The 27,343-nt window shown below is 40.1% G+C and overlaps 1 protein-coding gene and 1 long non-coding RNA gene across 2 annotated transcripts in view; both read left to right on the top strand.

Moving 5' to 3' along the window:
• The first annotated feature begins 5,592 nt into the window (after positions 1-5,592).
• Positions 5,593-27,343, top strand: part of LOC134677916 (GATA zinc finger domain-containing protein 14) — a 55,664-nt gene continuing 33,913 nt past the window's right edge. The window contains exons 1-7 of the mRNA XM_063536362.1: positions 5,593-5,732; positions 7,207-7,285; positions 8,644-8,742; positions 10,553-10,665; positions 17,897-17,995; positions 22,435-22,950; positions 26,343-26,680. Coding sequence (XP_063392432.1) covers positions 5,694-5,732; positions 7,207-7,285; positions 8,644-8,742; positions 10,553-10,665; positions 17,897-17,995; positions 22,435-22,950; positions 26,343-26,680 — 1,283 coding nt within the window. The 5' untranslated portion in view covers positions 5,593-5,693. The remainder of the gene's footprint in view (positions 5,733-7,206; positions 7,286-8,643; positions 8,743-10,552; positions 10,666-17,896; positions 17,996-22,434; positions 22,951-26,342; positions 26,681-27,343) is intronic.
• On the top strand, positions 18,018-19,366 carry LOC134677940 (uncharacterized). Its single transcript, XR_010100130.1, has 2 exons — positions 18,018-18,614; positions 19,211-19,366. It is a non-coding gene; the product is annotated as an uncharacterized LOC134677940 (long non-coding RNA).

Genomic DNA, 27,343 nt, shown 5'->3' with positions numbered 1-27,343 from the left:
AACTCCTCGACGACTTGTCTTTTTCTAATTGATTGTTAAGCAAGTTACCCCACTGGCAAAACAAGCAAGATTTTGAATTCGACTTCTACCTGAACCTGGACCCGGACGCGGACCCGGACTCGAGATCACGAATTCGGACACGGACCCGTTTTCTATTTGGTTGGTGTAAATGGAGTTGGTGAATTTTTTGATCAATTCGGGCGAAAACTGGAAGGTTAGGTATCATAAAATGTTCATGAAGAGAAATTGTAAGAGATGGTATCATTACCAACAACTGTGGAAAATACTGTTTAGTTACTCTTTATTTAAAAATAGCAAAATCAAATTGCATAATTTCATTCGTTTTCTCCACTGTACACAGAATAAGTAATGATATTTAGACTAGACAAAAAAATTCAAAATCGCTCTCCTTCTTGATGCGACTGGCAAATCATATTACTTTTTGGAAACCGGGTTTTTTAACCTAATTAGACCCCGCTGAATCCGATCCGGTTGCTCGATCGAAATCTTGACCGGAAGTGAGATATTTGACATTAAAGGTCCGTTTTTTTCGTTTTTCGTAAATAACTCTTAAACGGTGGTGTATAGCAAAAAAATGTTCTATTACATAAGTAATATGCATAAAATTGCCTACAAGAAAGATTCAGTACAATTTTTCGCTAGGATCAATATTAAAAGAGATTTTAACGCGGGAAATTTAATTATAATCACTTCTAAGGTCCAGTTTTTTAGGTTTTCGTAAATAACTCATAAACGGTGGCCAATATCAAAAAATGTTGTTAGACGATAATAATCTACACAAAATTTTGAACAAAAAAGATTCAGTACACTTTTTGCAGGGATCAATATTTAAAAAGATAATAAAGAGGGAAAGTTAATTATACTAAATTATAAGGTTCCTTGTTTTTATTTTTTCGTAAATAATTTAAAAAGTATGACTCATAGAAAAAAAAATCTTATACATAAATAATAAACGTAAAATTTCCTACAAGAAACATGCAGTACACTTTTCGCTAGGATCAATATTCAAAAAGACAAAGCAGCGGGTAAGTTAATTATAATCAATTTTAAAGTCCCTTTTTAGTTTTTTGTAAATAACTCGTAAACGGTGTCCCATAGCGAAATAGGTTTTTAAGAATAAATTATCTACATAAAATTTCCTCCAAAAAACATCTAGAACACTTTTCTCTAGGATCAATATTTCAAGCGATATTAAAGGAAGAAAGTTAATTACAATCAGTTCACAGGTCACTTTTTTTTAGTTTTTCGTAAATAACTCGTAAACGGTGGCCCGTTGCAAAACAATATTCTACATAAATATTAAACATAAAATTGTCCACAAAAAAGGTTCTGTACACTTTTTCGCTACGATCAATATTTAAAGAGGTATTAAAGGGGGTAAGTTAATTATAATCAATTTCCAGGTCCCTATTTTTAGGTTTACGTCTATATAGGTAAAGAACTATTTTATTTTATTTTATTTTCAAAATTTAGACCCAGTAGTTTCGGAGATAAAGGGGGGGGGGTATTTTTTTGTATTTTAATGTTTTATTTTGGGGAAGGGGGCTTTATCTCCGATACTACTGGGTCTAAAATTTTGAAAAGATATACAGAATAGAATCTATAGATGACAGAAAAACCTATTAGAATTATGTAGTCAAGCGCGAGTCGGACATTACTTAGTTTTTGAACCGATCCCTACAGGTTTTTTAAAGGCAATTCACTCGCGTTTAACATATAAAATACACTGTTAAAAATTGGGTAATGTTCGGAACCCTTGCAAGGCGAGTCCGACTCGCGCTTGGCCGGTTTTTATTCATTTTGAGGTACGGAACCCTAAAAAGAGAAAAGCGTTCCATATGTCTTTCGTAGAAAATTTTATATCGATTATTTATTTACAAGAACATTAAGAACTTATTTTGCTATGAGGCTTATTTTACGAGTCATTTGCGAAATCCTAAAAATAGGGACCTGGAAATTGATTATAATTAACTTACCCCCTTTAATATCTCTTTAAATATTGATCGTAGCGAAAAAGTGTACAGAACCTTTTTTGTGGACAATTTTATGTAGAATATTGTTTTGCAACGGGCCACCGTTTACGAGTTATTTACGAAAAACTAAAAAAAGTGACCTGTGAACTGATTGTAATTAACTTTCTTCCTTTAATATCGCTTGAAATATTGATCCTAGAGAAAAGTGTTCTAGATGTTTTTTGGAGGAAATTTTATGTAGGAAATTTATTCTTAAAAACCTATTTCGCTATGGGACACCGTTTACGAGTTATTTACAAAAAACTAAAAAGGGACTTTAAAATTGATTATAATTAACTTACCCGCTGCTTTGTCTTTTTAAATATTGATCCTAGCGAAAAGTGTTCTGCATGTTTCTTGTAGGAAATTTTACGTTTATTATTTATGTATAAGTTTTTATTTTGCTATGAGTCATACTTTTCAAATTATTAACGAAAAAATAAAAACAAGGAACCTTAGAATTTATTATAATTAACTTTCCCTCTTTATTATCTTTTTAAATATTGATCCCTGCGAAAAGTATACTGAATCTTTTTTGTTCAAAATTTTGTGTAGATTATTAACGTCTAACAACATTTTTTGATATTGGCCACCGTTTATGAGTTATTTACGAAAACCTAAAAAACGGGACCTTAGAAGTGATTATAATTAAATTTCCCGCGTTAAAATCTCTTTGAATATTGATCCTAGCGAAAAATTGTACTGAATCTTTCTTGTAGGCAATTTTATGCAGAATACTTATGTTATAGAACATTTTTTGCTATGTGCCACCGTTTAAGAGTTATTTACGAAAAACGAAAAAAAGGGACCTTTAATGTCAAATATCTCACTTCCGGTCAAGATTTCGATCGAGCAACCGGCAAATTCGGATTCAGCGGGATCTAATTAGGTTAAAAAACCCGGTTGCCAAAAAGTTATATGCTTTGCCAGTCGAAATAGATTTTATGAAAAATATGACCAGTCTAATTACTATATATGTTCAGAATATTATTTGAATAAACTTAGGATAGGATACTTAGGATAGGAAATAAATGTGTGTTTTTATATCTTTAAACCCAATTACTAAGTAGACTGCACATACATTAAAGTCACATTAAAATTCCATTTTGCGAAATAGAGATTTCAACCTTTAACTTTGCAAAAGTAGATAATTGAAATATTCTAAAAGCAATAAAAATAGATTAGGTTAGATTCGAGCTACAATGACATTAGTTTGGGTTCAAGGCAAGGTTGCAGGGCCTCAACAAGGGAAAAAAGGGGGAGGGACTGTTGGCCTGGCTCAGTGAGCCAGAACTGACCCACTTATCCCTACTACTGCCGTAAGCAGGTAATGAATTCCCAATGTATTAAGTTTAGGTTTAATAAATTATAAATATATTTTATTAATAACATAATAATATACAAATATGTATAAGCATAAAGTAATAAATAAGCCTACAGCTATTAATAATGTCCGTAATCTGTATAATCCCAAAATACGGATCCCTCGTATGTGGATGCTGCTTACATAATCTCGTCTGTCAAGGTGTTTCGGCAGGAAAGGCCTTGGCAGACTTATAAATTCCTGAAATGAGGGTTCATACCTACCGACTAGAATTGGTTTCATGGTGGTATCAGATGGGTTACTGTACGGTAACCGATGGTCATCTTGCTTATAATCTCGTCTGCCAAGGTGTTTCGGCAGGAAAAACCTTGGCAGACTTATATATTTCTAAAATGGGGGTTCATATCTACCAACTGGAATTGGTTTCATGGTGGTATCAGATGGGTTAGTGTAGGGTAACCGATGCCGACCTTGCTTACATAATCTCGTCTGCCATGGTGTTACGGCAGGAAAAGCCTTGGCAGACTTATATATTCCTGAAATGAGGGTTCATACCTACCGACTGGAATTGGTTTCATGGCGGTATCAGATGGGTTAGTGTACGGTAACCGATGGTCATCTTGCTTATAATCTCGTCTGCCAAGGTGTTTCGGCAGGAAAAACCTTGGCAGACTTATATATTCCTAAAATGGGGGTTCGTACCTACCGACTGGAATTGGTTTCATGGTGGTATCAGATGGGTTAGTGTAGGGTAACCGATGCCGACCTTGCTTACATAATCTCGTCTGCCAAGGTGTTTCGGCAGGAAAAGCCTTGGCAGACTTATATATTCCTGACATGAGGGTTCATACCTACCGACTGGAATTGGTTTCATGGTGGTATCAGATGGGTTAAATTAGGGGTCCCGCTGGCCACCTTTGAGAGCGTCTGCCAAGCACTTCCGGCAAAAAAAATACTGGCAGACTTCGCTTTTATGTGTCTACATGTAAATTTCTAACTGCTGCCATAACTATTATTTCGGTATCAGATGGGTTAAATCAGCCCCCTTTTTTCGCACCGGAAGTGGCCTTCTTTTTCGTACTTTCGGCAAGTTCCGCCGTGGCAGACTATCGAATTCGGACTTAGCATCACTTTTATGGTTTCCCATTGTGTATTTCATCGTGGTATCAAGTCGGTTAGAAAATTTGCGGCCGGCTCTTCTACTATTAGTGTACGATTAACAAAGCGACCCACTTTGCTGTAGCCATGTCGATAAAGTCATATCGATAAACTACCGACATTTCTTGCAATTTTAATTTTACTTCAAAGGTTTAACTATACCTAAAATGAACAAAAACGCTTTTTTTCTTTATTGTGGTTATCAGATCACAATTTTGTAGTCACGCCCCAGGAGAGAACCAAGGGAAAGTTCAGATATTTAATTAAAATACATAAATACCTATTAAAATAGGTGGTCCTCAATAATTGAATTATTTTATTACATTATAATATATTCATTATCCATTAGCATTTCAATTATGTTTATGTTTAACGAAGATATTGAAGCTTCAATTAATCGCTATTTTGTTCCGCTGTGTAGCGTTTATCGATATATAACATGATTAAAATCGACTTTTCACATCCCTAAAAGAGCACACATATACGTCTTTACGCACACATGCACAACCCGGGTCGCCTAAAAAGGGGCCACTTGGATTTGAAGTCCATCTTGTCAACAGTATAGTTGTCCTTTTTTGACAAATGGCATTTTAAAAGAGCGAGGAGAGAGAAATGATACTAGTTGCTGCGCCGTCAAATAGAACAATAAAGGTAGGGGCCTTGGACAAGACACGATATAATGTTACAATATTCGATTTTCTATTAATTTAGTAGAAAATTTGTGTGTCAAAAGAAATGAACACATGTTCATGACATTTCTTAAATTGACTTTACTTTCATGCTTTATAATTATAATATACGTTTAGTTTAAAAATACTTCTATTATTACCCAGATTCGAGAACGTTTTGGGTTTTTATACTCTAACACACCCAACTTGTAAGTAGGAAAACGCGCGAATCCAAATTTTCTATGGGCGAACCTTTGCACCTCCATTTTTTAATTTGCCGCCTTTTTCTACTGACAAAGTGGCTGTGCCAGAGTTACACTATCCTACATTCTACTCCTACCATCGGGAACATCGGATCGGAAAATCGGGAACAATCTAGTGCGTAGTAGAAATTTTACTTGACAAATGCAACTATGGCAACCCAGCTATAATGGCCGCCGCCATCGCCGTTGCAACGTTATTTGTGTGACAAGTCATGTCATTTTTGTCCATGATATATGAGAAAATCCAATGGCAGATTATTTCTTCGGGTTCGATACTTCGTCATCGGTAAGCTTGTTAAGTTTTCTTTTCATTTCTAAAGCAAAATAACCGAAGGATAAGCCTTTACTCTCTTACATAGTGGTCGTGCCAGCGTGCTATATTGCAAAGTTATGACTCAATTCGAGCCAGTTTTCGTAACTTTCTAGCCTTTCTACGCGCGTATTATTGGTATTATAGCCTTTTTATCGCGACCTATAACTTTTTGCTTCATCATATCAAAGTTTTCCATGGCAAAATACCTAAATGCTGTGTCGTGTATAACATATATGTACCAAGTGCCTTCATTCTCCTACTTGTTTACATCCATGCTGCAAACATATTTGTCATAAATGTACGTTTCGAATGTCTGCGCTCATCTTTCATCCTTGAAATCGTTAAAAACTACAAACAACATTGTTACTTTTCTTTACGTGATTCTTATGAGTGATATTAGTATGATAACATGAATTATATATTTGAAAGATGATTTCATCATTATGAAACGCATAATAATATATACCTTGTCGCTGTAAGTACATCCTGGAGCTATTTCCATACCGCTTGCATAAATACAGTATCAGCCAATGATATATCTTGTTTTCTAAGAATTGTTTTTAGAAGATGCTCAAATGTTCATATTGTAATATCAAGAAGAGTGAGGCTCATGATAACCTTTTCTTTGTCATACATCAGTTCTGTGTTGTTTTGAATGACAGCTTTTTGTAAAATATCTGATTTCGACATTTCATATAGATTATTTCCCGCACCTCCAGATGAACAATATTTCAGATAAAATTGTATAAATAAGAAGATCTGATCACGGACATTTCTCCTCTGAGAATTTCTCCTTTTGGCTCCTCCATTTCTAAAATAAAAAAAGAATCCATTAGACCTGTTTAAAAAATTTCACAAAAATCTGTGGAGATAAGAGACCTTTTAGAGGAGAATAACAACCTCATGTAGTCGCGACCATCAGTCATGAGGAATCGAGGAAGAAGAAGAGGAGATAGCCACATATCAACAAATTTTCACAATCTGAAACACATGCTTTGTGTTTCCTTGGCTGGTTAATTTAATTTATTATTATAGTTTTCATTTCATTTCATTTATTTCATCATATATAAGCATTAGAGTGTTATACCAAAGCGCTTACATACTAGTCACATCAATTAAAACATTTAATACACATTAATATAAAATCTAGCAGTAATTAACATCATTTGCAACAATTGTAAAAAGTCCTTACAATGTCTATTATCATTATATCAAGGGTTCATCCACATATTACGTCACAGCAATAGGAAGCAGGGGGGTTCTAACCTATCTTTGTCCTATGAAAAAGTGTGACAAGGGAAAAACCGTAATTTTTTTGTGATGTAATTAATGAATGACCCTCAAAGATATACAAAAGGTAAAGATTCTGGCTTCCAATTGGGATCATAGGGGCACCAATCCATTTACTGCGTTCTACTCCACATTATAACTTAGTTTTTTTTTACAGAACTTAAATGACGACGAAGGAGCCGGCGAGCCGTCAGAAGATGAATATGACGCACTCAACGATGAGACCTTTGGGCAGGGTAAGTTCTCTATAAATGTGACGTCCCAAGGGTAAAGGTACCTTATAGCAGTTGGCTCTCATGCTGGCTCTTAGTTGTCAAGCGGACCCCAGGCTCCTTTTAGGATTTGCCCATTCTATCCTAGTCCTACCCAATGTGATTTTTAAAGAACATATTCCATTTTTAGCAAGTTATGAAAAAGCCTGCATAAGATGAGGTTACACTGAAAATTCTTTTTTTTTTACTTAACGTGAAGCAAAGGAAAATCAACTCAATTTTCCAAATAATTTGGTTTAAATTTCAATGGCTTAAAATGAGTGTGGTGGGCAGGATGCGGCTATCTATACTTAGCTGACCCTTTGAAACAATGACTCATAGCCTTTTATTCATACATTTTTACGGGCCTGATTTAGTTAAATTATGTTTTATCCCTTTCCTACAAATACTTAAGTCAAAATGACAGATAAGGCCAAATGATTATTAGCTAATTGAGGTTTGTAGCGAGTTTATGAATAAGGGATAGGGTTTCTGTTTTTGCATCAAATAAATGTGGCTTTCCATCACAGAAGGGTCCTTATGCTTCAAGTGCAATAAGGAGTTTTTCGTCTGAAATTCTGATAGAATAAGTGTTATAAAATGAATATAAAACTAAAATTTAAATAACTACAGCTAAAAATTAAAAGTACCTATCAAAATTTTGCGCGAGAAAGCTGCCTACGCGAGAGTCACCTGTGGCGTCCCTTAGGCGTTTGCGTTTGCGCCTTGTGGAGCCCCCGAGCCCTCTACCCCACGGACCTAGTGTCTCGACGCCAAAGGCTACAAATTCGAAGTGTGCACCGAGACAACTATATTTATTCGCCTTGAAACGTAGTAGTAGTAAACTCTTTATTGTACAAAAAGACATTAAAAAAACCGGGCAAGTGCGAGTCGGACTCGCGCACGAAGGGTTCCGTACCATAATGCAAAAAAAAAAAACGGTTACCCATCCAAGTACTGACCACTCCCGACGTTGCTTAACTTTGGTCAAAACTCACGTTTGTTGTATGGGAGCCCCATTTAAATCTTTATTTTATTCTGTTTTTAGTATTTGTTGTTATAGCGGCAACAGAAATACATCATCTGTGAAAATTTCAACTGTCTAGCTATCACGGTTCGTGAGTTACAGCCTGGTGACAGACGGACGGACGGACGGACGGATGGACAGCGAAGTCTTAGTAATAGGGTCCCGTTTTACCCTTTGGGTACGGAACCCTAATAACATACAATTAGTAAGAAGTACAAAGGCGAAGTTATCCCTTTGAGGGATCTCTTCCAGTTAACCTTTGAGTAGATGAGAGGAGAGAGTGAAAACGTAATGATTGATTGATTGATTTCCACAGCGGACGGCTTCGATTTTGAGGAGCACGAGCAGATGGCTTCTCAGATCGAGAGCAGCCGCCGCCACCACAGCACCCTGGACGACGCCAACCTACAGCTGGGTAAGCACTAGTTTATACTAAAATCGTACAATTTGCCTTGCCGGAGGCGGCCATACGTAGGAGCGAGACAGCGATCGGACCTTTCGTTCCCACCTACAGTTGCCGCCGCCGGTCGCGCATTGTGGCCGAGTCGTTAGGGTAGAGTCTCAGTGTCGCGGCCTAGCGGAGCGTCCTCGTGTTTTGAACAACTGTACGGTAGCTTCCATTTTGAGGAGCATCAGATGGCTTCTCAGATCGAGAGCAGCCGCCGCCACCACAGCACCCTGGACGACGCCAACCTACAGCTGGGTAAGCACTCCGTCGAATTACTCTTGGCAGAGCAGTCGTGGTCACGTTGAACGACGAACGATTCTACGCCAGTGTTCCCTGGCAGATAATATTATGGTACCATAGAGGTACAATAATATAGAGATGACACGGGGGAGGGGCCAAACGACCGAACGAGATGCACTTCTGGAAATTTTAGTAGGAGTAGCAGAGAAAGCGGTATTATTGCTTGTCCATGTCACAGTCTCACTTTTTGTTTGTTCCCCACCAAAAATTTAATATGGTTTATGATGGGCAACAAATAACTCGACCGAATTACGTAGATTATTTTTGGTATGTTAAAACGTGTTTTTAATATTGTCGCTTTGCGTATGTTTTGTCCCTCACGGAGGCACGCGTATAGCTCATCTATGTAATACTAGGTCTATGTATGGTACCATCGAGCTGATCTGATGATGGAGACAGGAGGTGGCCATAAGAACTCTGTGATAAAACAACGCAAACTAATTGTGTTTGGGGTTTTTAGAATTGTTTCGATGAGTATTATATGTCTGTAGAAAGATAAGTACAGTCAGCGATAAAAGCTTGTACCAAAAATGGAATTTAGTTGTAATTTAATTTATAATTTGAATCCTTTTATTAGTTTTACCAAATAAATAATAAATATTATAGGACATTCTTACACAGATTGACAAAGTCCCACAGTAAGCTCAAGAAGGCTTGTGTTGTGGGTACTCAGACAACGATATATATAATATACAAATACTTAAATACATAGAAAACACCCATGACTGAGGAACAAATATCTGTATCATCATACAAATAAATGCCCTTACTGGGATTCGAACCCAGGACCATCGGCTTCGCAGGCAGGGTCACTACCCACTAGGCCAGACCGGTCGTCAAATAAAAATCTCTCTTTAACTCATCCATTGCCACTAAGTGCTACGGGTTACGCTCGTAGCGCGTAGTCACGGTTTCGCCGTATGCAGCGCGTAGTCGCTACAAACTATAGACTAGGAATCCTCCAGACTGAGCATAGTCGCGCTGCCCCCTCTGCCACGCATACGGTAATTTTACTACATGTTCGAGTCGCAAGTGTCTTTGTGAGACGTCCGTGTCTTTGAGCGGACCAATCACGGCACGGGACCTCGCTCACCTCGTCCCGCGCACCCCCGCATTTTTGGCATCATCGGTTGCATGGAATAATTGCTCTAAACTCGGCCTAGAGGATTCCCAGTCTATGCTACGAACAGTCTACCCGACAGTCGGGTTCTTAGCCCTGAATGTGTTAAATATTAATTAAAACCAAAATATTACTTGCTAATCCGCGTAAAAGATAATGTGCTAGTCAATCAGTGCTAACCCGTTATATTTACTTGCGTATTTTTTACATGCTATTAATACACTTAGCACTGATTGACTAGCACGTTATCTTTTACGCGGATTAGCAAAGTAATATTTTGGTTTTAATTAATATGGATTTCCGCAAAGTAACGTCTGATTCTATTCACTATTTGTTAAATATTGTTACCGTTTCCAGAAGCGTCACTATCCCAGCTAGTGCTAGACGAGAGTGAACACACCTCGGCTCTCGGTTCGAGCGTGTGGAGGCACGATGCGCCTTTTCAATACCAACCACCGCAGACGCAGACGGTAAGCCATACTGATTTTTCAATACCAGCCACCACAGACGCAGTCGGTAAGCCATACTGATTTTTCAATACCAGCCACCACAGACGCAGACGGTAAGCACTACCACAGAATAAATAATAGTACTAGGTACAGAAGACTCTCTAACAAAACGCGTCTGTCACGATCAGCACAGATATGGCCGCTAGATGGCGACAACGCCACGCGCAGCTTACGGCCAGCCACCAAAATTGGTGTGGAACGGACGTACTTTTAGCTACCTGTAGCAAAGCGACGAAATCGCGGAGTGAGCCACGCCTGGCCATACTGATTTTTAGGGTTCCCTACCCAAAGCGAACCCTAAAAATGACAATAGAATGACCTCATTATCCCAGCTAGTGCTAGACGAGAGCGAGCACACCTCGGCGCTCGGTTCGAGCGTGTGGAGGCACGATGCGCCTTTTCAATACCAACCACCGCAGACGCAGCAGGTAAGCCATACTGATTTTTCAATACCAGCCACCACAGACGCAGACGGTAAGCCATACTGATTTTTCAATACCAGCCACCACAGACGCAGACGGTAAGCACTACCACAGAATAAATAATAGTACTAGGTACAGAAGACTCTCTAACAAAACGCGTCTGTCACGATCAGCACAGATATGGCCGCTAGATGGCGACAACGCCACGCGCAGCTTACGGCCAGCCACCAAAATTGGTGTGGAACGGACGTACTTTTAGCTACCTGTAGCAAAGCGACGAAATCGCGGAGTGAGCCACGCCTGGCCATACTGATTTTTAGGGTTCCCTACCCAAAGCGAACCCTAAAAATGACAATAGAATGACCTCATTATCCCAGCTAGTGCTAGACGAGAGCGAGCACACCTCGGCGCTCGGTTCGAGCGTGTGGAGGCACGATGCCCCTTTTCAATACCAGCCACCTGTCGTGTATAAAAAATAATTAGATTTTAAAGTGTGTTGTAGTGAATAAAAAATAATAAGGTTTTAAATGTTTGAGTAGTTAATGGGAAAAATGCCTCAGATAAGATCCGCAGTAAAACATTGGACTATTGGAGTACAAGGGTCCTCTTGTTATTCTAACCTGGTTAATGGGAACTTGGTAGGATATTGAAAAGATAAAACCAAATATCTGACATGCAATTTAATATACTCCGCTAAATATACAAGGCACTCCGCCTTAGGGCGGGCGCTACTCAAAATACAATCTGTTTCTATAAACCGTTGGCGGTTATGGGGTGACACTATAGTAAACCTTAATCTACGGTCGCGAGACGGACGAAACGCGGAGTTTTGGCCAAAACCTAAAACGAAAGTCTAGTGCACTCACGGATACCGGGTGTAGCTTTCATCCTGGAACTTAGCGTAGCAGACAGATCGACGTAGATCAGCGGCGGGCGTTCATCGAGCCCCAGCTGTGACAAGCTAAGGCGAGAACAACCCGCGGCGCTCGGACTTTCACGGGAAGGACCCGCGCGAAGACACCTTGGAGTCGTCGGACGGCAGCATAGCCATCCGACACACGGCCTGCAGATCGAGGCCGCGTCCTACGGCGTAGAAGCAGCGCCAGCATGACGCTCAGCAAAATCGGGGACGCGCAACAGCGCGCCAGGGAACACGATCACCAGCCGTGCTCATGTCCATCGGCGACACGGGACGCACTAAATAGATCACGCGCACAATTCACGCACAGCGATATACGCACTTTACAAATCGGTCTCCCACCAGCCGGACCAGGCGGCGGAAGGAGACGAGGCAATTCCTCTTAATCTTTAATTAGAAACCATCTACATCCTAGCGTATTCCCATTCCAAGTCTAAGTGAAGTGACAGTGACAGTTCGAAATCTTCCCCTACCGGACACGTTGCGTTTCGATTCACATCAACACATTAAACGTCAAACCAACTTAAATCTTTTCTAAATCAAATGGTTCTCGAAAAATATCAATGCTCATTAATACTTGTAATATTTTAAGTGGTTAATAATAATTACTAATAATTATATTTTTATCGTACGTTTCTACTTTGTTTCCTTTGGAATATATCCTTGCTTATGCCTGAACAAAACGCCTATATTCTTAGCTGTCACCGGGCTGTCACGCTTACGATTACCCAACGAAAGTCTTTTTTATGTTTTTATATAATTTCATAAATGATTCTAAAATACAAATTAAATTAGGATGTGACCTACTTGAGCAGTTAGGGTAGACCAGGAGGATCATTTTGATATGCGTGAAGCCAGGTTTGGTCCAATAATCTCTGCACAATCTGGGTGGCAAGTTCCGTTCAAGTGGCATACTCTTTGGACTTGTTTCTTCGAAACCAGTTAACCAGGAGGCAGGATATGCTAATCAACCTACAGCTGAGAAGGTACATTATAGTTTTACATAAGTGTCATACTCTGGTGTATGTTATTTTGTTGAAAATGCGACAGTCATGTTGTACCGGTTATCTTGTATGGAAAAGCATGTATTTATCCTAGGCAAATACGTAGCATCGCTACAATATCCCCTCTCTCGGCAAAGAGGTTAAGCACCGGTTAACCGAGGCAGCCGGGGTAACCGGAGAAAAATAAATTAACCGGATACCTACTCAACAAATCCATTAGGACGTTAATTATACATATTCTTTTAACATTAAGCTTAGGAGCGTATTTACTGAGCATGCTAACTATCATTAAAACTTAATTTATCTATGTCCATCTCTGGGACTGTGAGTTTTATTTCTAAATGTTAACTCTATTAGAAATCACAGTGCATGGCCACTACACTGTGGTTTCTGCAACCTAACTAAAAAATATTTTTTAATTCAAGTAATCCTATATTGACTGGTCTAGCCACTATTCAACATAAATAATAATAAGCTAACTCCCTATTCTAAGGTTCACTAAAGTATTTAAATCCAATTTAAATATTAAGTATTTTCAACTATATTTATAAATTCTTACTATTTAGTATATTACAAGTAGTTATATACATAATGCAATATTAAGAATTAAGTTTTAATATGGCATGCCCTACTATGTGCATGCCTATGACTACAAAATTAATTTATTAGTACCTTAATGTAATGTGGTAACTAGTTGCTAATTTATATCTACAGATTATATTAATAATAGTGGAGGCTAACTTGTAGCTCACACTCAAGTCAAATCCCAATGTGTAGCCAGTGGGCTTACACTAAGTGAAAAAAAAACTTAGTTTTCTTTTTCATGTCTAAGTCAGTGAATTATATCCAATATAATTACATCACCCTGGACCCTTAGGGTGTGTAGTCACAAAAAAATTTGGTTTCCCTAGAAACGCTTGAAAAAAAATCTTGACCAAATGAGTCAAGGAGGTACGCGTACTCAAAAAAATGGGTTGTTACCTAAGTTCACCCAAATAAAAAAATAAGTTACTAACTTGAAAATACACCTTGCAAAATATAATATTGAGCATAATGTCACTGAACCAATGCTTTAAAATTAAATGGTAACTGATTTTTTTCAGATTACCTTAACTATAAAGCGGTTTGCTCTAGCAGTCGGAAATTCGGAGGTTGTGTGACGAATCAGGAATACTACTCCAAATGGAATGCAGCATGCCGTTCAACAACATGTCCCTACCTTTAGCGAATACAAATGGTGCATGTTTCAGCAGAACTTTAAAAAATGCTATGCTAAGATAGCCGAAATTGAGGTTGATTCTAAGACCAATTTCCTCAAATTTCAAAAAAACAAAAACAAATAATATGAACATTTAAGTTCTATAAAATAGTTCTATTTAGAACCGAATAAGTCAAAAACAAAGAAATTTAGAGTGTCTCGTCTATCATACTAAGTCACCGGAATGAAAAGTTTGAGTTGGTTTGAGAAATAAAAAATGAATAAATATTTTAGTACTTTTGAAATGGGTGGGTCGGGCGGGTGATTGTCTAACGCGGCACCCCATGGTCGCGTATTAAACAATGAGGCATTAGGCATGGGTAGGGATGAGTAGATAAGGTATCCCCCCCCCCTCCTACTTCATGAAATTCCTCTCCTTCCCCGTCCGGCATGTCGGTAGAAAAAATGGTTTGCTTGTGTCAGGGTATGTAATAAAGTATAATAAATTGGTAACACTTCACTTTATACAGGAAGTGTTAAAATAAATTATCTACCTCTCAAATGGAGCATGGTGAAAAAAATAATATGTGGCTGAGCGCTATGCTAATTATTCATAGTGTAGCCTAATAATAATTGTAATAATTGATGAATTTGCTACCCTGTCACAAGTAAACTTACAAATTAATTAATATTATATTTTTATAACAAATAATTTCACTCAATTTTTTAAATATTAAGTTTTTTAAATGACAAAAATTTTATAAATTTATGTTATCACTCTCCCAAGCTCACAATAATCAGGCTATATATTTAATTTAAGCTTTCTTCGGGCGCCATTGTCGTGTATAAAAAATAATTAGATTTTAAAGTGTGTTGTAGTGAATAAAAAATAATAAGGTTTTAAATGTTTGAGTAGTTAATGGGAAAAATGCCTCAGATAAGATCCGCAGTAAAACATTGGACTATTGGAGTACAAGGGTCCTCTTGTTATTCTAACCTGGTTAATGGGAACTTGGTAGGATATTGAAAAGATAAAACCAAATATCTGACATGCAATTTAATATACTCCGCTAAATATACAAGGCACTCCGCCTTAGGGCGGGCGCTACTCAAAATACAATCTGTTTCTATAAACCGTTGGCGGTTATGGGGTGACACTATAGTAAACCTTAATCTACGGTCGCGAGACGGACGAAACGCGGAGTTTTGGCCAAAACCTAAAACGAAAGTCTAGTGCACTCACGGATACCGGGTGTAGCTTTCATCCTGGAACTTAGCGTAGCAGACAGATCGACGTAGATCAGCGGCGGGCGTTCATCGAGCCCCAGCTGTGACAAGCTAAGGCGAGAACAACCCGCGGCGCTCGGACTTTCACGGGAAGGACCCGCGCGAAGACACCTTGGAGTCGTCGGACGGCAGCATAGCCATCCGACACACGGCCTGCAGATCGAGGCCGCGTCCTACGGCGTAGAAGCAGCGCCAGCATGACGCTCAGCAAAATCGGGGACGCGCAAGAGCGCGCCAGGGAACACGATCACCAGCCGTGCTCATGTCCATCGGCGACACGGGACGCACTAAATAGATCACGCGCACAATTCACGCACAGCGATATACGCACTTTACAAATCGGTCTCCCACCAGCCGGACCAGGCGGCGGAAGGAGACGAGGCAATTCCTCTTAATCTTTAATTAGAAACCATCTACATCCTAGCGTATTCCCATTCCAAGTCTAAGTGAAGTGACAGTGACAGTTCGAAATCTTCCCCTACCGGACACGTTGCGTTTCGATTCACATCAACACATTAAACGTCAAACCAACTTAAATCTTTTCTAAATCAAATGGTTCTCGAAAAATATCAATGCTCATTAATACTTGTAATATTTTAAGTGGTTAATAATAATTACTAATAATTATATTTTTATCGTACGTTTCTACTTTGTTTCCTTTGGAATATATCCTTGCTTATGCCTGAACAAAACGCCTATATTCTTAGCTGTCACCGGGCTGTCACGCTTACGATTACCCAACGAAAGTCTTTTTTATGTTTTTATATAATTTCATAAATGATTCTAAAATACAAATTAAATTAGGATGTGACCTACTTGAGCAGTTAGGGTAGACCAGGAGGATCATTTTGATATGCGTGAAGCCAGGTTTGGTCCAATAATCTCTGCACAATCTGGGTGGCAAGTTCCGTTCAAGTGGCATACTCTTTGGACTTGTTTCTTCGAAACCAGTTAACCAGGAGGCAGGATATGCTAATCAACCTACAGCTGAGAAGGTACATTATAGTTTTACATAAGTGTCATACTCTGGTGTATGTTATTTTGTTGAAAATGCGACAGTCATGTTGTACCGGTTATCTTGTATGGAAAAGCATGTATTTATCCTAGGCAAATACGTAGCATCGCTACACACCACAGACGCAGACGGTAAGCCATACCACAGAATAAATAATAGTACTAGGTACAGAAGACGCAGGGATGACGACCGATGGGGCCAGCGAGTACTGTTCTGGAGACCTCGACTGGGAAGCCGGAGGGATGGGAAACCACGAGCCAGATGGTAGGACGATATTAGAAAGACGGCAGGACCGACCTGGCATAGAACCGCCGCATACAGAACAACATGGAAATCCATGAAAGAGGCATATGTTCAGCAGTGGACGCAAATATGCTGAGAAGAAGAAGAAGGCAGAAGACCCACTCTCTAACAAAACGCGTCTGTTACGATCAGGACAGATATGGCCGCTAGGTGGCGACAACGCCACGCGCAGCTTACGGCCAGCCACCAAAATTGGTGTGGAACGGATGTACTTTTAGCTACCTGTAGTAAAGCGACGAAATCGAGGAGTGAGCCACGCCTGGCCATACTGATTTTTAGGGTTCCCTACCCAAAGGGAACCCTAAAAATGACAACAGAATGACCTCATTATCCCAGCTAGTGCTATAGTTCGTTTTTTTTAGCATTAGAAATAAGGTAAACAATCTTGATGTGTCTTTTAATTGAAAAACACATTTTAAAAATAAGTTACGGCAAATATATAACATTTATGAATCTAATACGATCATTTATATTCTTCTGCTTTCATAAGTAATAGTTACCGATTTTTAAAAAGCGTTTTTGAATTAAAAGACATGTAAAAATCGCTTACCTTTTTGCAAGTTCTTTCTAATGCTAAAAAAGCTCGGCTCGAGCGTGTGGAGGCATGATGCGCCTTTTCAATACCAGCCAACACAGACGCAGACGGTAAGCCGTACAGATTTTTAGGGTTCCGTACCCAAAGGGCAAAACGGGACCCTATTACTAAAACTCCACTGTCCGTCTGTCTAGGCCTAGTATTGTATAAGTTACTTTATGATTTACTAAGGGCCACATGCACCATTCCACTAACCCGGGATTAAGCGGTTTCAGACCGTTAAACCACTGTCAAATTGTACTACCAGTACATACCATGGTAACTCCAAGTTTAACATGGTAGCATGACGTGGGAGGTAACGGGGTCATTCGAAGCATGATTTTTGGATGATTTAATCAAAAATAGATGACTTAATTTATGAACAGCCCCTTAGTGGTGCACTCTGGCGACAGAACATTGCAGTAATACTCCCTATTGAGATGTATTTCTAACATGTATGATGTTTCCAGCCGGCCCCGATGCTCAAGAATGTGTGCACGGTGGAGGAGATCGAGCGCCAGCTGCGCCAGAAACAGGCGCCATTTCCACCCACGCAGAACTACTACCAGGTATGTCACTCAACTAAGTTACAGATTTACAGCCGTATTCATAAACAGTTAGAGCATTGATCATCAGTTGCTGATAACCGGATGTCACAAAACGTGATTCATAAACACTTTTTAGCGCTAAACAGTTGATCATCTCTTTATTAAATCCTCGGAAAGTTATGGAGCCGTGGACCCTTCTTTATCTGTTTATTATCCCTAAAATACAAGATGGCGGTCACAAAACAGCTGATTTTGACAAGACAGCATTTCACAAATTAGTGCAAACGTCGATGAGACTTGTATCGTAATTTAGTGATTTGGGTGTTCTTTTTGTTTAAAAAACGTCTAAATTTAATAAATGAGTGGTTTAATATGTGTAAATAAGGAGATAAACCATTACATACCTAGATATAGTGCGCAAATAGCGGGAAACCTAGATATTGTGCCTTTGCTAGGAGTTGTTTGCACGATTGTATGTCGCATTCATCAAGATGCAAGCAATTTATGCGATACGAACTGTTATACCATAAGACTAGACTTCTACGACTGGGGCACCGGCGTCGGATAAAGCACCTCACCAACCTATATACCTATCATAAAAGAATGAAAACTACTCCCGGAACTCCTACAGCGCAAAGAAGTGAGTATACCTACTTTTGTTTCATACTCATTACCTGCCATAAAACGTTGATTTATTATAAGATCACGGTATTCTCAAGCTCTAACTAAAAAGTATTAATTGCGCACATATTACATAGCAACCTGTAAGGGCACAGCAATACTGAAGATACTTAATTGAATAATATGGGCAGGTATATAGGTACCTTTGTTGTGGGACATATCATATTCCAATTTGTAGGTGTATTATCATTATCACTATAAAAAACATAAACTGTGGTTGGCCTACTTTGGTTGGATTTCTAGGCACTGTTAATGCTGCCGCTGCACTGAATGCTGTGTGGTGCTATTTGCTATGAAAGAAGGGTGTACTCGGTTAATTGGTATTAATGCTAGCATACTTGAGTTCTGTGTTGAAGTCCACACTGAGCAGAGTTAATTTTTTACATTGTGATAGATAAATAAAACAAGTTCATGAGTTTTTAACTGAGATTTTTATTATAACATATCAACATATTTCATGTGTTAATTTAGGGAAATCAAACAACCCACTTAAATAAAACAATTTTATTACATTTGACAATCATTAAACTAGTTAATATTTTTTCTTTATTTCAGTACAACCAACTTCATTTGATGGCGGTGCGCAGGCCGGTTAGATGCCAGAAGAGTGTGGCCTCCGGATTGTGTAGCCAGCTCCGGACAAATAGCTGATGATGGAATACTCACAACCTGAAAAGAACACAGTTTCAATTAATATACTCATTGAATCAACCTATATCATCTTTTATTTTAAGCTTAAGTATAACATCCTAATGGATATGGCAATATGGAATAATTTCCATATTGTTGTGGTAACTATATGGAATAATGGATCTCCATCCAGGCAGAGATTCTGTTGTTGTTTGTCAATACCATAGCTATCTCACAGCAAAACTAAAGAATTACATACATGTCTGTTTTGTTCATACATACTTCTACCTAGCGTACCTACAGACACTGTTTCTTACCGGTAATTGTAGTTTGATAAAATGAAATTATACAATAATAACAAAGTTATGAATTGAAACGCTAATATACTTTTAAACAAATAATTAACCTACAATGGTGTGTTATGATTGATAAGTACCTTATGTAAAAATCATATTGATATCTTTGTTGATTTAAAATTATATAACCTACCAACAGCGACACTCCTGTGAATAATGAACATTTCTGCCTCATTATGAATTGTGCAGTTTGCCTTTTAATGCGGCTATTGGCTGAGATGTTTCACTGCAAACATTGTCATTGTCAAGTTGCATATATAAGCGCTTATCTTTAACTCTGCGCCCTAGGCGAACAAAAAAGGTTTTTAAGATAAATCACCACTTCACTGATAAATTGGTTCCATCGTGTGGTTGGTTAAGTATGTTATTCACTAATTCTAATTATAAACAGCTCCTAACTAGCTTAGTTAGCTCTGCTCTTCTAAAAAACACCGATAGTACGTCAAATTAAAAATGAAGAGGCCATAATTTTTTGGGTGTCGAGGTATGTTCATAAAAATACTACAACATTTTACGTTAAGAAATGAATAACCAAATCTTGCTCACCTGATTTATCTTCACCGATCATTTGATATGAATAGTGTCAATATCGTTTGTGTTTCGCCACCAGAACAAAATGTGTTGGAATCCCTATTACGGTGGCGATGGCGCGCAGGCAGAATTCTTGACTTGAGATGTGCAACTGCCCTCTTTCCCTCATTCCACAATATATTGAAACTATAAGCAATAACACATAGTTTTATCAATATTGCTTGCAAATCTTGCAATGAACTTTACTCGTAACATATCTGATTATCAGACTATGATATAGGTGGTTGCTTACCGAGTTTCGTAAAACTTCCGGCCGTGCAATATTATTTATTTGTTTTTGTGATGCAGAGGCTATTTTAATATATAATAACCCAGAAAACTGGTCAAAATTGTGCATCGTATTGTTCAGGATTTTATGATTTACCGCTAGTGCTGCTGTCAAACTTTTTTTTTAAATTAATGTTCAGCCATATTTTTGTCTATGATGTGCCAAGATGCCAACATAACGGGTCTAATCTGCTTATTAGTTAAGAAACCCCTAATAAACGTTTATAAATCATGGTTCTTATCAACGGCTTATTAAGCCTAAACAGTGGATTAGCTAATAAGCTGATCATTCCTCATTTAAGGATTTTTTATGAATACGGCTGATAATATTTAAACCAACCAACCACCATTATGTGTGCTATCAAAATCGTTGCAGATTTCTCTTGGTCTAACTCTATTGAATCTGGATTGAATCTGTGAAGTGGGTCTAGATATGAGCGCCGATAGGCATTTAATCGGCGGCGGCGCGCCGGTCAAAATCGGTCGGCGGCGGCGGCGAATCGACGGCGTGGCCTTGAAACACCTTTGATTAACGAAAAAAGAATACAAACAAAAATTTTTCCGAAAAAACATGTTTTGCTGCAAGAAAGTTATAAAATAAGTGCATTTTTCAATTTCGAGCAAAGTTTATTGAATAAAGGTACGAAAGTTTTTTATATAGTATAAACGACATCGCGCAGCATCAGAGGCGGTCTTAATCTTGGCGAGGCCCTGGCCGGACGATCTTTGCGTGGCCCTTATCTTTTGTGCTAGTAAAAAGTAGCGGATTGACTGTATCAGGGAAACGTCTGGTCGACAGTCCAAAGTGCCGAAGTAAGGAAAACCAAGCTCCGTTATTAACCAATATCAACCCAACAAACCGATTTACGTCAAAAAGTGAGGCCCACGGCCGAGCTCCATCTAACACCGAAGACCTGATTTCGACGCCTTCCCATGCGTGGCCAGATGCAGAGCTGCAGGTAAGCTTACAGCTTAGAATCGAACGCCAAGTGTGAGCTTGGCTGACGGCCGAATGTGCGGAGCGCCGACTACGGCGCGCTTCTGTGCGAGGCCGAAGGCCAAGCTGTAAGAGAGCAGAGCTTGGAATTGAACTATTGGTCCAGTGTAAAGCAAGTCCGAAGGCCGATTAAGACCGACGCCATAGTGTTAGACCTGGAGCTTTCCTGCAGGTGCATTTGTGCGAGGCCAAAGGCAGTGGAGCTAAGATCGGAGAAGAACCAATGACCAAGCATTTTAAAAGCGGGGCCGAAAATTAGGCTCCAAACAGGGCCGAAAATTTGGAGGTTCAGATAGCGGCTTACTTCTATTCTATGCGAGCGATGCGAGGGCAAAGCTTGAAATTTGAACAATGGCCAAGATAAATGAGACCCGATTCCGTTTCCGATGCCTTCCGTGCACAGCCAACGGCCACCGTTGGGCGTGAAAGCACTTAATATCTGAAATTAACCCCCTTTTACACCTTTTAAAGACATTCAACCATTCTTGCAATGGTTAAATTAGCGGTGAATGACGGATGAGCCAGCCAGCTGGCAAAATTAGTTATTTCATTGCCGTAACACTAGTGCGTGGTTACTAAACAGAAAAGTTTAAATTTACCATCGATATTTTTGAATTATATGGACCTAAAATGCCTTTTGAATGTCTATAAGCTATTCAGACTGGCCCCGTTAAAGATCTAAACTAGATAAAATATATATTATCTGATTCTGAAAGTAGTAGTATCTATCAAGGTCACGCCGATGCCACGCCGATAGCGCAGCGTCGGCGGCGGCGGCGCGAAAATTTTGTCGGCGGCGGCGGCGCGCCAGCGCGGCGCTCATATCTAAGTGGGTCTAATATATGTTTAACCACGTTTCATATCACATAAATAGGTTTAGGTATAACTTTAAAACTAAAAGATAGGGCACATAATTAATACTAATATATATATTTCAGCCGCGATTCCCTCCAGTCATCCTGCAGCGACCGCCGGGCCTCCAGGCCCCCGTGCCGCTCCCCTTCGCCCCGCAGAACATGCCCATCAACAACATGATGCCTATGGGCCACAACCATCCCAACAACATGCCCAACCAGATGGGGCAAAACGTCAACCAGATGGGGCAGAACATCAACCAGATGGGGCAAAACGTCAACCAGATGGGGCAAAACGTCAACCAGATGGGGCAAAATGTCAACCAGTTCATGCAAAATGCCAACCACTACAACAACATGCAAAACAACATGCACCCAAACATGCATATGAATCAGATGCCTAATCAAGTGAATATGGGCCCGAACATGAACATGGGTCAGAATCAGATGATGCCGAACGGCAATCAGTTTCCGGGCATGAATCAGCCCGGTATGAATCAGTTTCCGCACATGATGCCCAGGATGATGCCTCCGCCTGGGATGGGTATGCCGAGGCAGAATTTCAATCCGAACGTTGGACAGTTTAATCATAATTTTCGTGTAAGTATTAGTTTCGTTTTAACCCTTCTATAGTCCAGATTTAAAAGGCTTTATAAGAGCATAAAAGAAAAAAACCGGGCAAGTGCGAGTCGGACTCGCGCACGAAGGGTTCCGTACCATAATGAAAAAAAAAACGAAAAAAAATGCAAAAAAAAAACGGTCACCCATCCAAGTACTGACCACGCCCGACGTTGCTTAACTTTGGTCAAAAATCACGTTTGTTGTAGGGGAGCCCCATTTAAATCTTTATTTTATTCTGTTTTTAGTATTTGTTGTTATAGCGGCAACAGAAATACATCATCTGTGAAAATTTCAACTGTCTAGTGCGATACGGTTCGTGAGATACAGCCTGGTGACAGACAGACGGACGGACGGACGGACAGCGAAGTCTTAGTAATAGGGTCCCGTTTTACCCTTTGGGTACGGAACCCTAAAAAATCGTGTCCTAGAACAGAAAAGTGCGATTTTGATCCCTCCTACCGGAAAAAAAGGCCTTTTTCGAATAGGTGATGTGAAAAAAATATAAAGTATTTGTCTGACCATGGGGCTTTAATTCCAGGGCTTGATTTTACTCGCTAAATTGAACTACTTTTACTATGGGACCAACCCTAAAGACGGGGAAAATTTTTTGGCTTTTCCATAGAAAACGTCGATATCTGATCAGCCAAAATGTATGAAAAAGTAAAAAAAAATTTCGGGATTTCGGGGTTGGTGCCATAATAAAAGTAGCTCAGTTTAGCGAGTAGAATCGAGCCCTGGATTTAAAGCCCGATGGTCAGTAACACCCTGTATACCTTGACGTCACTACAGGTCGATTTTTTAGGGTTCCGTACCCAAAGGGTAAAACGGGACACTATTACTAAGACTTCGCTGTCCGTCCGTCCGTCCTTCCGTCCGTCCGTCCAGAGGCGTAGCTAGAGGATATGGCGCCCGGGGCAGACACCAAATTTGCGCCCCCCCCCCCCCCAAACGAAATGAACGTAAGGTGGTCACTGACAAGCCGTCCAACAGTCCAAATAGCGTGGCTGCAATCCAAAATCGGTCCGTGAATGTCAAAAACGTACAATGTTTAAATGTTTAATATTAGGATGCCGTCCATTTGGATGAATCCATTGTAACGGCATCCATTTGGAAGGCTCGTCAGTGGCCTGCTTAACGAAACGAAAGGGTTATTTTTTGCTTTAATAAGTTTACTTTCAATGTAGACAAATACAGTGTAGGTACCTATGTTTTTTTAGTACATCGGTGGCCAACAAGCTTTCGACCCACCTGATGGTAAGCGGTCACCGCATCCTATGGACGTCTACACTCCAGGGGTGTTACATGCGCGTTGCCGACCGTTTTAAAACTTATAAACTTCTTTTTTGGAGATCTCTATTCATAGGTACAGCGCGGCTTTGGACTGATTTGAAGGACCCAAGGCGGCATCCAGGTGCTCCTGTCCAAAGGTGACAGCAGTACTCAATATATGGGATCAGTCTACCCCAGAGTAAAGTATGGCGGTGGCCTCCCTTTATTGAGCACACCGAGTTTTTTTTGATACGAGCGCAGCCTACCCGGCAAGGTGGCTACGAAATTATTGGACGTCACTGATGGAGATGTCAACACCGATCGAGCTAGGCTCCCAATACTCCCTGACATGGGAAGGGTTGTGCCTTGAAAAATGAGGTTTTCTTAGCGGTAAACGCGCAAATTTGAGTCATGGTAGGATTGAATCGGATTAAATTGTCCTGATCCCACACCGAAACTCTGGATAGAATGCCTCGATACCTGACACAGTTATTTCTACTATTATTTTATGGGGTCACTTCCCCATCGCTATTTCAGTTCAGTCCAGTTCAGTTATCAGTGCAAATACCACGAACAATTATTAGAAGGCAGAAAAGCAAAGCAAAGCTTCACTCCAAAATTTCTTAACAAAAGTTATAAGTCTCGAAAACTACGAAAAATCGGCTAACATCTGGTAAATGGGGTATATTCTGATAACCCACGACGAGGATTCTAAAAAAAATTATGGGCGTCAAGGTTTGGACCAGCCTGTAGGTATACAGGGTGGCTAAAAAATAACTGCATTTTCGTTGCCAGGCAGGTTTTTGGATTATACTGAGCAACTTTTACTATGAGTCCAACCCCTAAGTCGCGAAAAAAAATTTGGCTGTTTCCTACATTTTGGCTGGTCCATTTTCTATGGGAGGGTAAACTTTTTTTTTTCGCGATTTCGGGGTTAGTCCCGTAGTAAAAGTTGCTCAGTCCCAAAACCCAAAACCTCCCTGGCAACGGGAATTTAGTTATTTTTTAGCCATCCTTGTATAGTACTGTCGTCCGCATATCGATGAATGTCGTCGATTGACAACATGTCACAGATATGCAGCAGCTATTGAAGCAGCCGGCCTAGCCAAGGTTACAATCGCTATCGCTTCGACAACGAAAAGCATTATGTCTCTCTATCACTCTTCCTTATTAGTGTGACAGTGACAGTTGCGTTTCGATCGCTACAGAGCGTAAGCGATTGGCATCTTGGCTACGCGGCCAGGTTCCGTCTACTACGGCTCATATGCGCCTGCCGGACAAAGGGCTAGCGATCCATTCGCATAGGTAGTCTCTTGGAGAGTCCATAAGATGGTAACTTCGACAGGAGACCCCTAACGGAAAAGACGCGCTAACACGGGACACAACTGAAGCACTCGGCCCGCTCGCCTTATAAAACGAAAGCATAGCAACTCCCGCCTTGATGGAAGTTTCTTGCATAGAGTATTCGCACTGCGGGATGGTGGGCAGTAGGGCGCTACCGTCGTCTGTCAAGGTCGAGTTCGAGGCAAAAAGAGTAAGAGTAAAAGATCGGCTTTCTCTTTTGCGCTGTGGGCCAGAATACCATCCGCATTTCACACTTCACAGTGGTGGTAAATATGACTGACAAAAGTTTCCCTGCTGCCTTTTAGCAAGGCGGAGAGGTACAGGTCTTTTGCTCATTTTGGCGCCCCCCCCTTGGACGGCGCCCGGGGCACGTGCCCCCTCCAACCCCCCCCTAGTTACGCCTCTGCGTCCGTCTGTCACCAGGCTGTATCTCACGAACCGTGATAGCTAGACAGTTGAAATTTTCACAGATGATGTATTTCTGTTGCCACTATAACAACAAATACTAGCAACGTCGGGAGTGGTCAGTACTTGGATGGGTGACCGTTTTTTTATTTGCTATTTTTTGGTTTTTTTTCTTTTTTGCATTACGGTACGGAACCCTTCGTGGGCGAGTCCGACTCGCACTTGCCCGGTTTTTTTTTCACAACATTGAGACTAAAATAAAAGAACATCTTGTAATACCATGGTTGCAATAAACGATTATAATCAATCAATCAATCAAATAATTATGATTAAATATTTTTTTTCATTTACAGGGCCCAGCCATCCCCTCAAAACCCGAGCCAATGATACAGATGCACCCACAAAAGACCCAGCCGAACCAATCGCCCCCCAAAAACGGCAAAACTCCACCAAAACTGCAGAAGAGCCGCGTCTACAACAACTCCAAAACCGCCCCGGCCAACATGGCGTCGCAAAACCTGACGTCGCAGAATCTGGTGCAGTTGATACAGAATACGCATCCAATGCTGCAGTTTAATAATAGCTATCACAACGCGAGTCATCACCCGATGCTGAATAGGGGATTTGGGCAGTTTCCTAATAATATGCCGTATGGGCAGAGGCCGAATGGGACGTTCAATAATAATCATAGGTGAGTACAAATATTTGATTTAGTAGTAAAAATTGCACAAATTAAGTTCATAACACACAATAAATTAGAGCAGCGGTCGGCCCGCGGGCTGCATGCGGCTCGTGAATCTGCCACTTGCGGCCCGAGTGCCGCCTTGGCTATTTTGTATGTAATAGTGACACGACAATGTCTCATAAAGTCATAAATATTAACAAAGTACGGCCCGCGTCACCTCCGTTAACTACTATGTGGCCCTTGGCTGCTAAAAGGTTGCCGACCGCTGAATTAAAGTATAAAAAGTACGGTGGGCGAGTCCGACTCGCACTTGTCCAGTTTTTTTTATACTCTGTATCTTTACGTATTTAAATAAAAGTTAACAAAATCCACTCTCAAATGGCTCCTTAATGCTCTGGTTTCCTAGGATAGCGGTGCCGTCATATAGCGTCTCCATACAAATACTACGACATCCATATTTAGCCGTATTATTTAGTATGGAAACCGATCTTAAGCCAATTGAGGGTAGATCAATGGTGGGCAAAGTACGGCCCGCGGGCCATCTCCGGCCCGCGAATGAATATTATCCGGCCCACCGCCGGTCCTATGAAATAATTAGTATATTGGCATTGGCCCACGATTGTTAATTTATCACAAATCAAAAAAAAATATTGACTACAATTCCGGCCC

The sequence above is a fragment of the Cydia fagiglandana genome, chromosome 27 (genome assembly GCF_963556715.1).
Source record: "Cydia fagiglandana chromosome 27, ilCydFagi1.1, whole genome shotgun sequence".
Taxonomy (NCBI): domain Eukaryota; kingdom Metazoa; phylum Arthropoda; class Insecta; order Lepidoptera; family Tortricidae; genus Cydia; species Cydia fagiglandana.
This window is presented reverse-complemented; position numbering and strand designations above follow the sequence as displayed.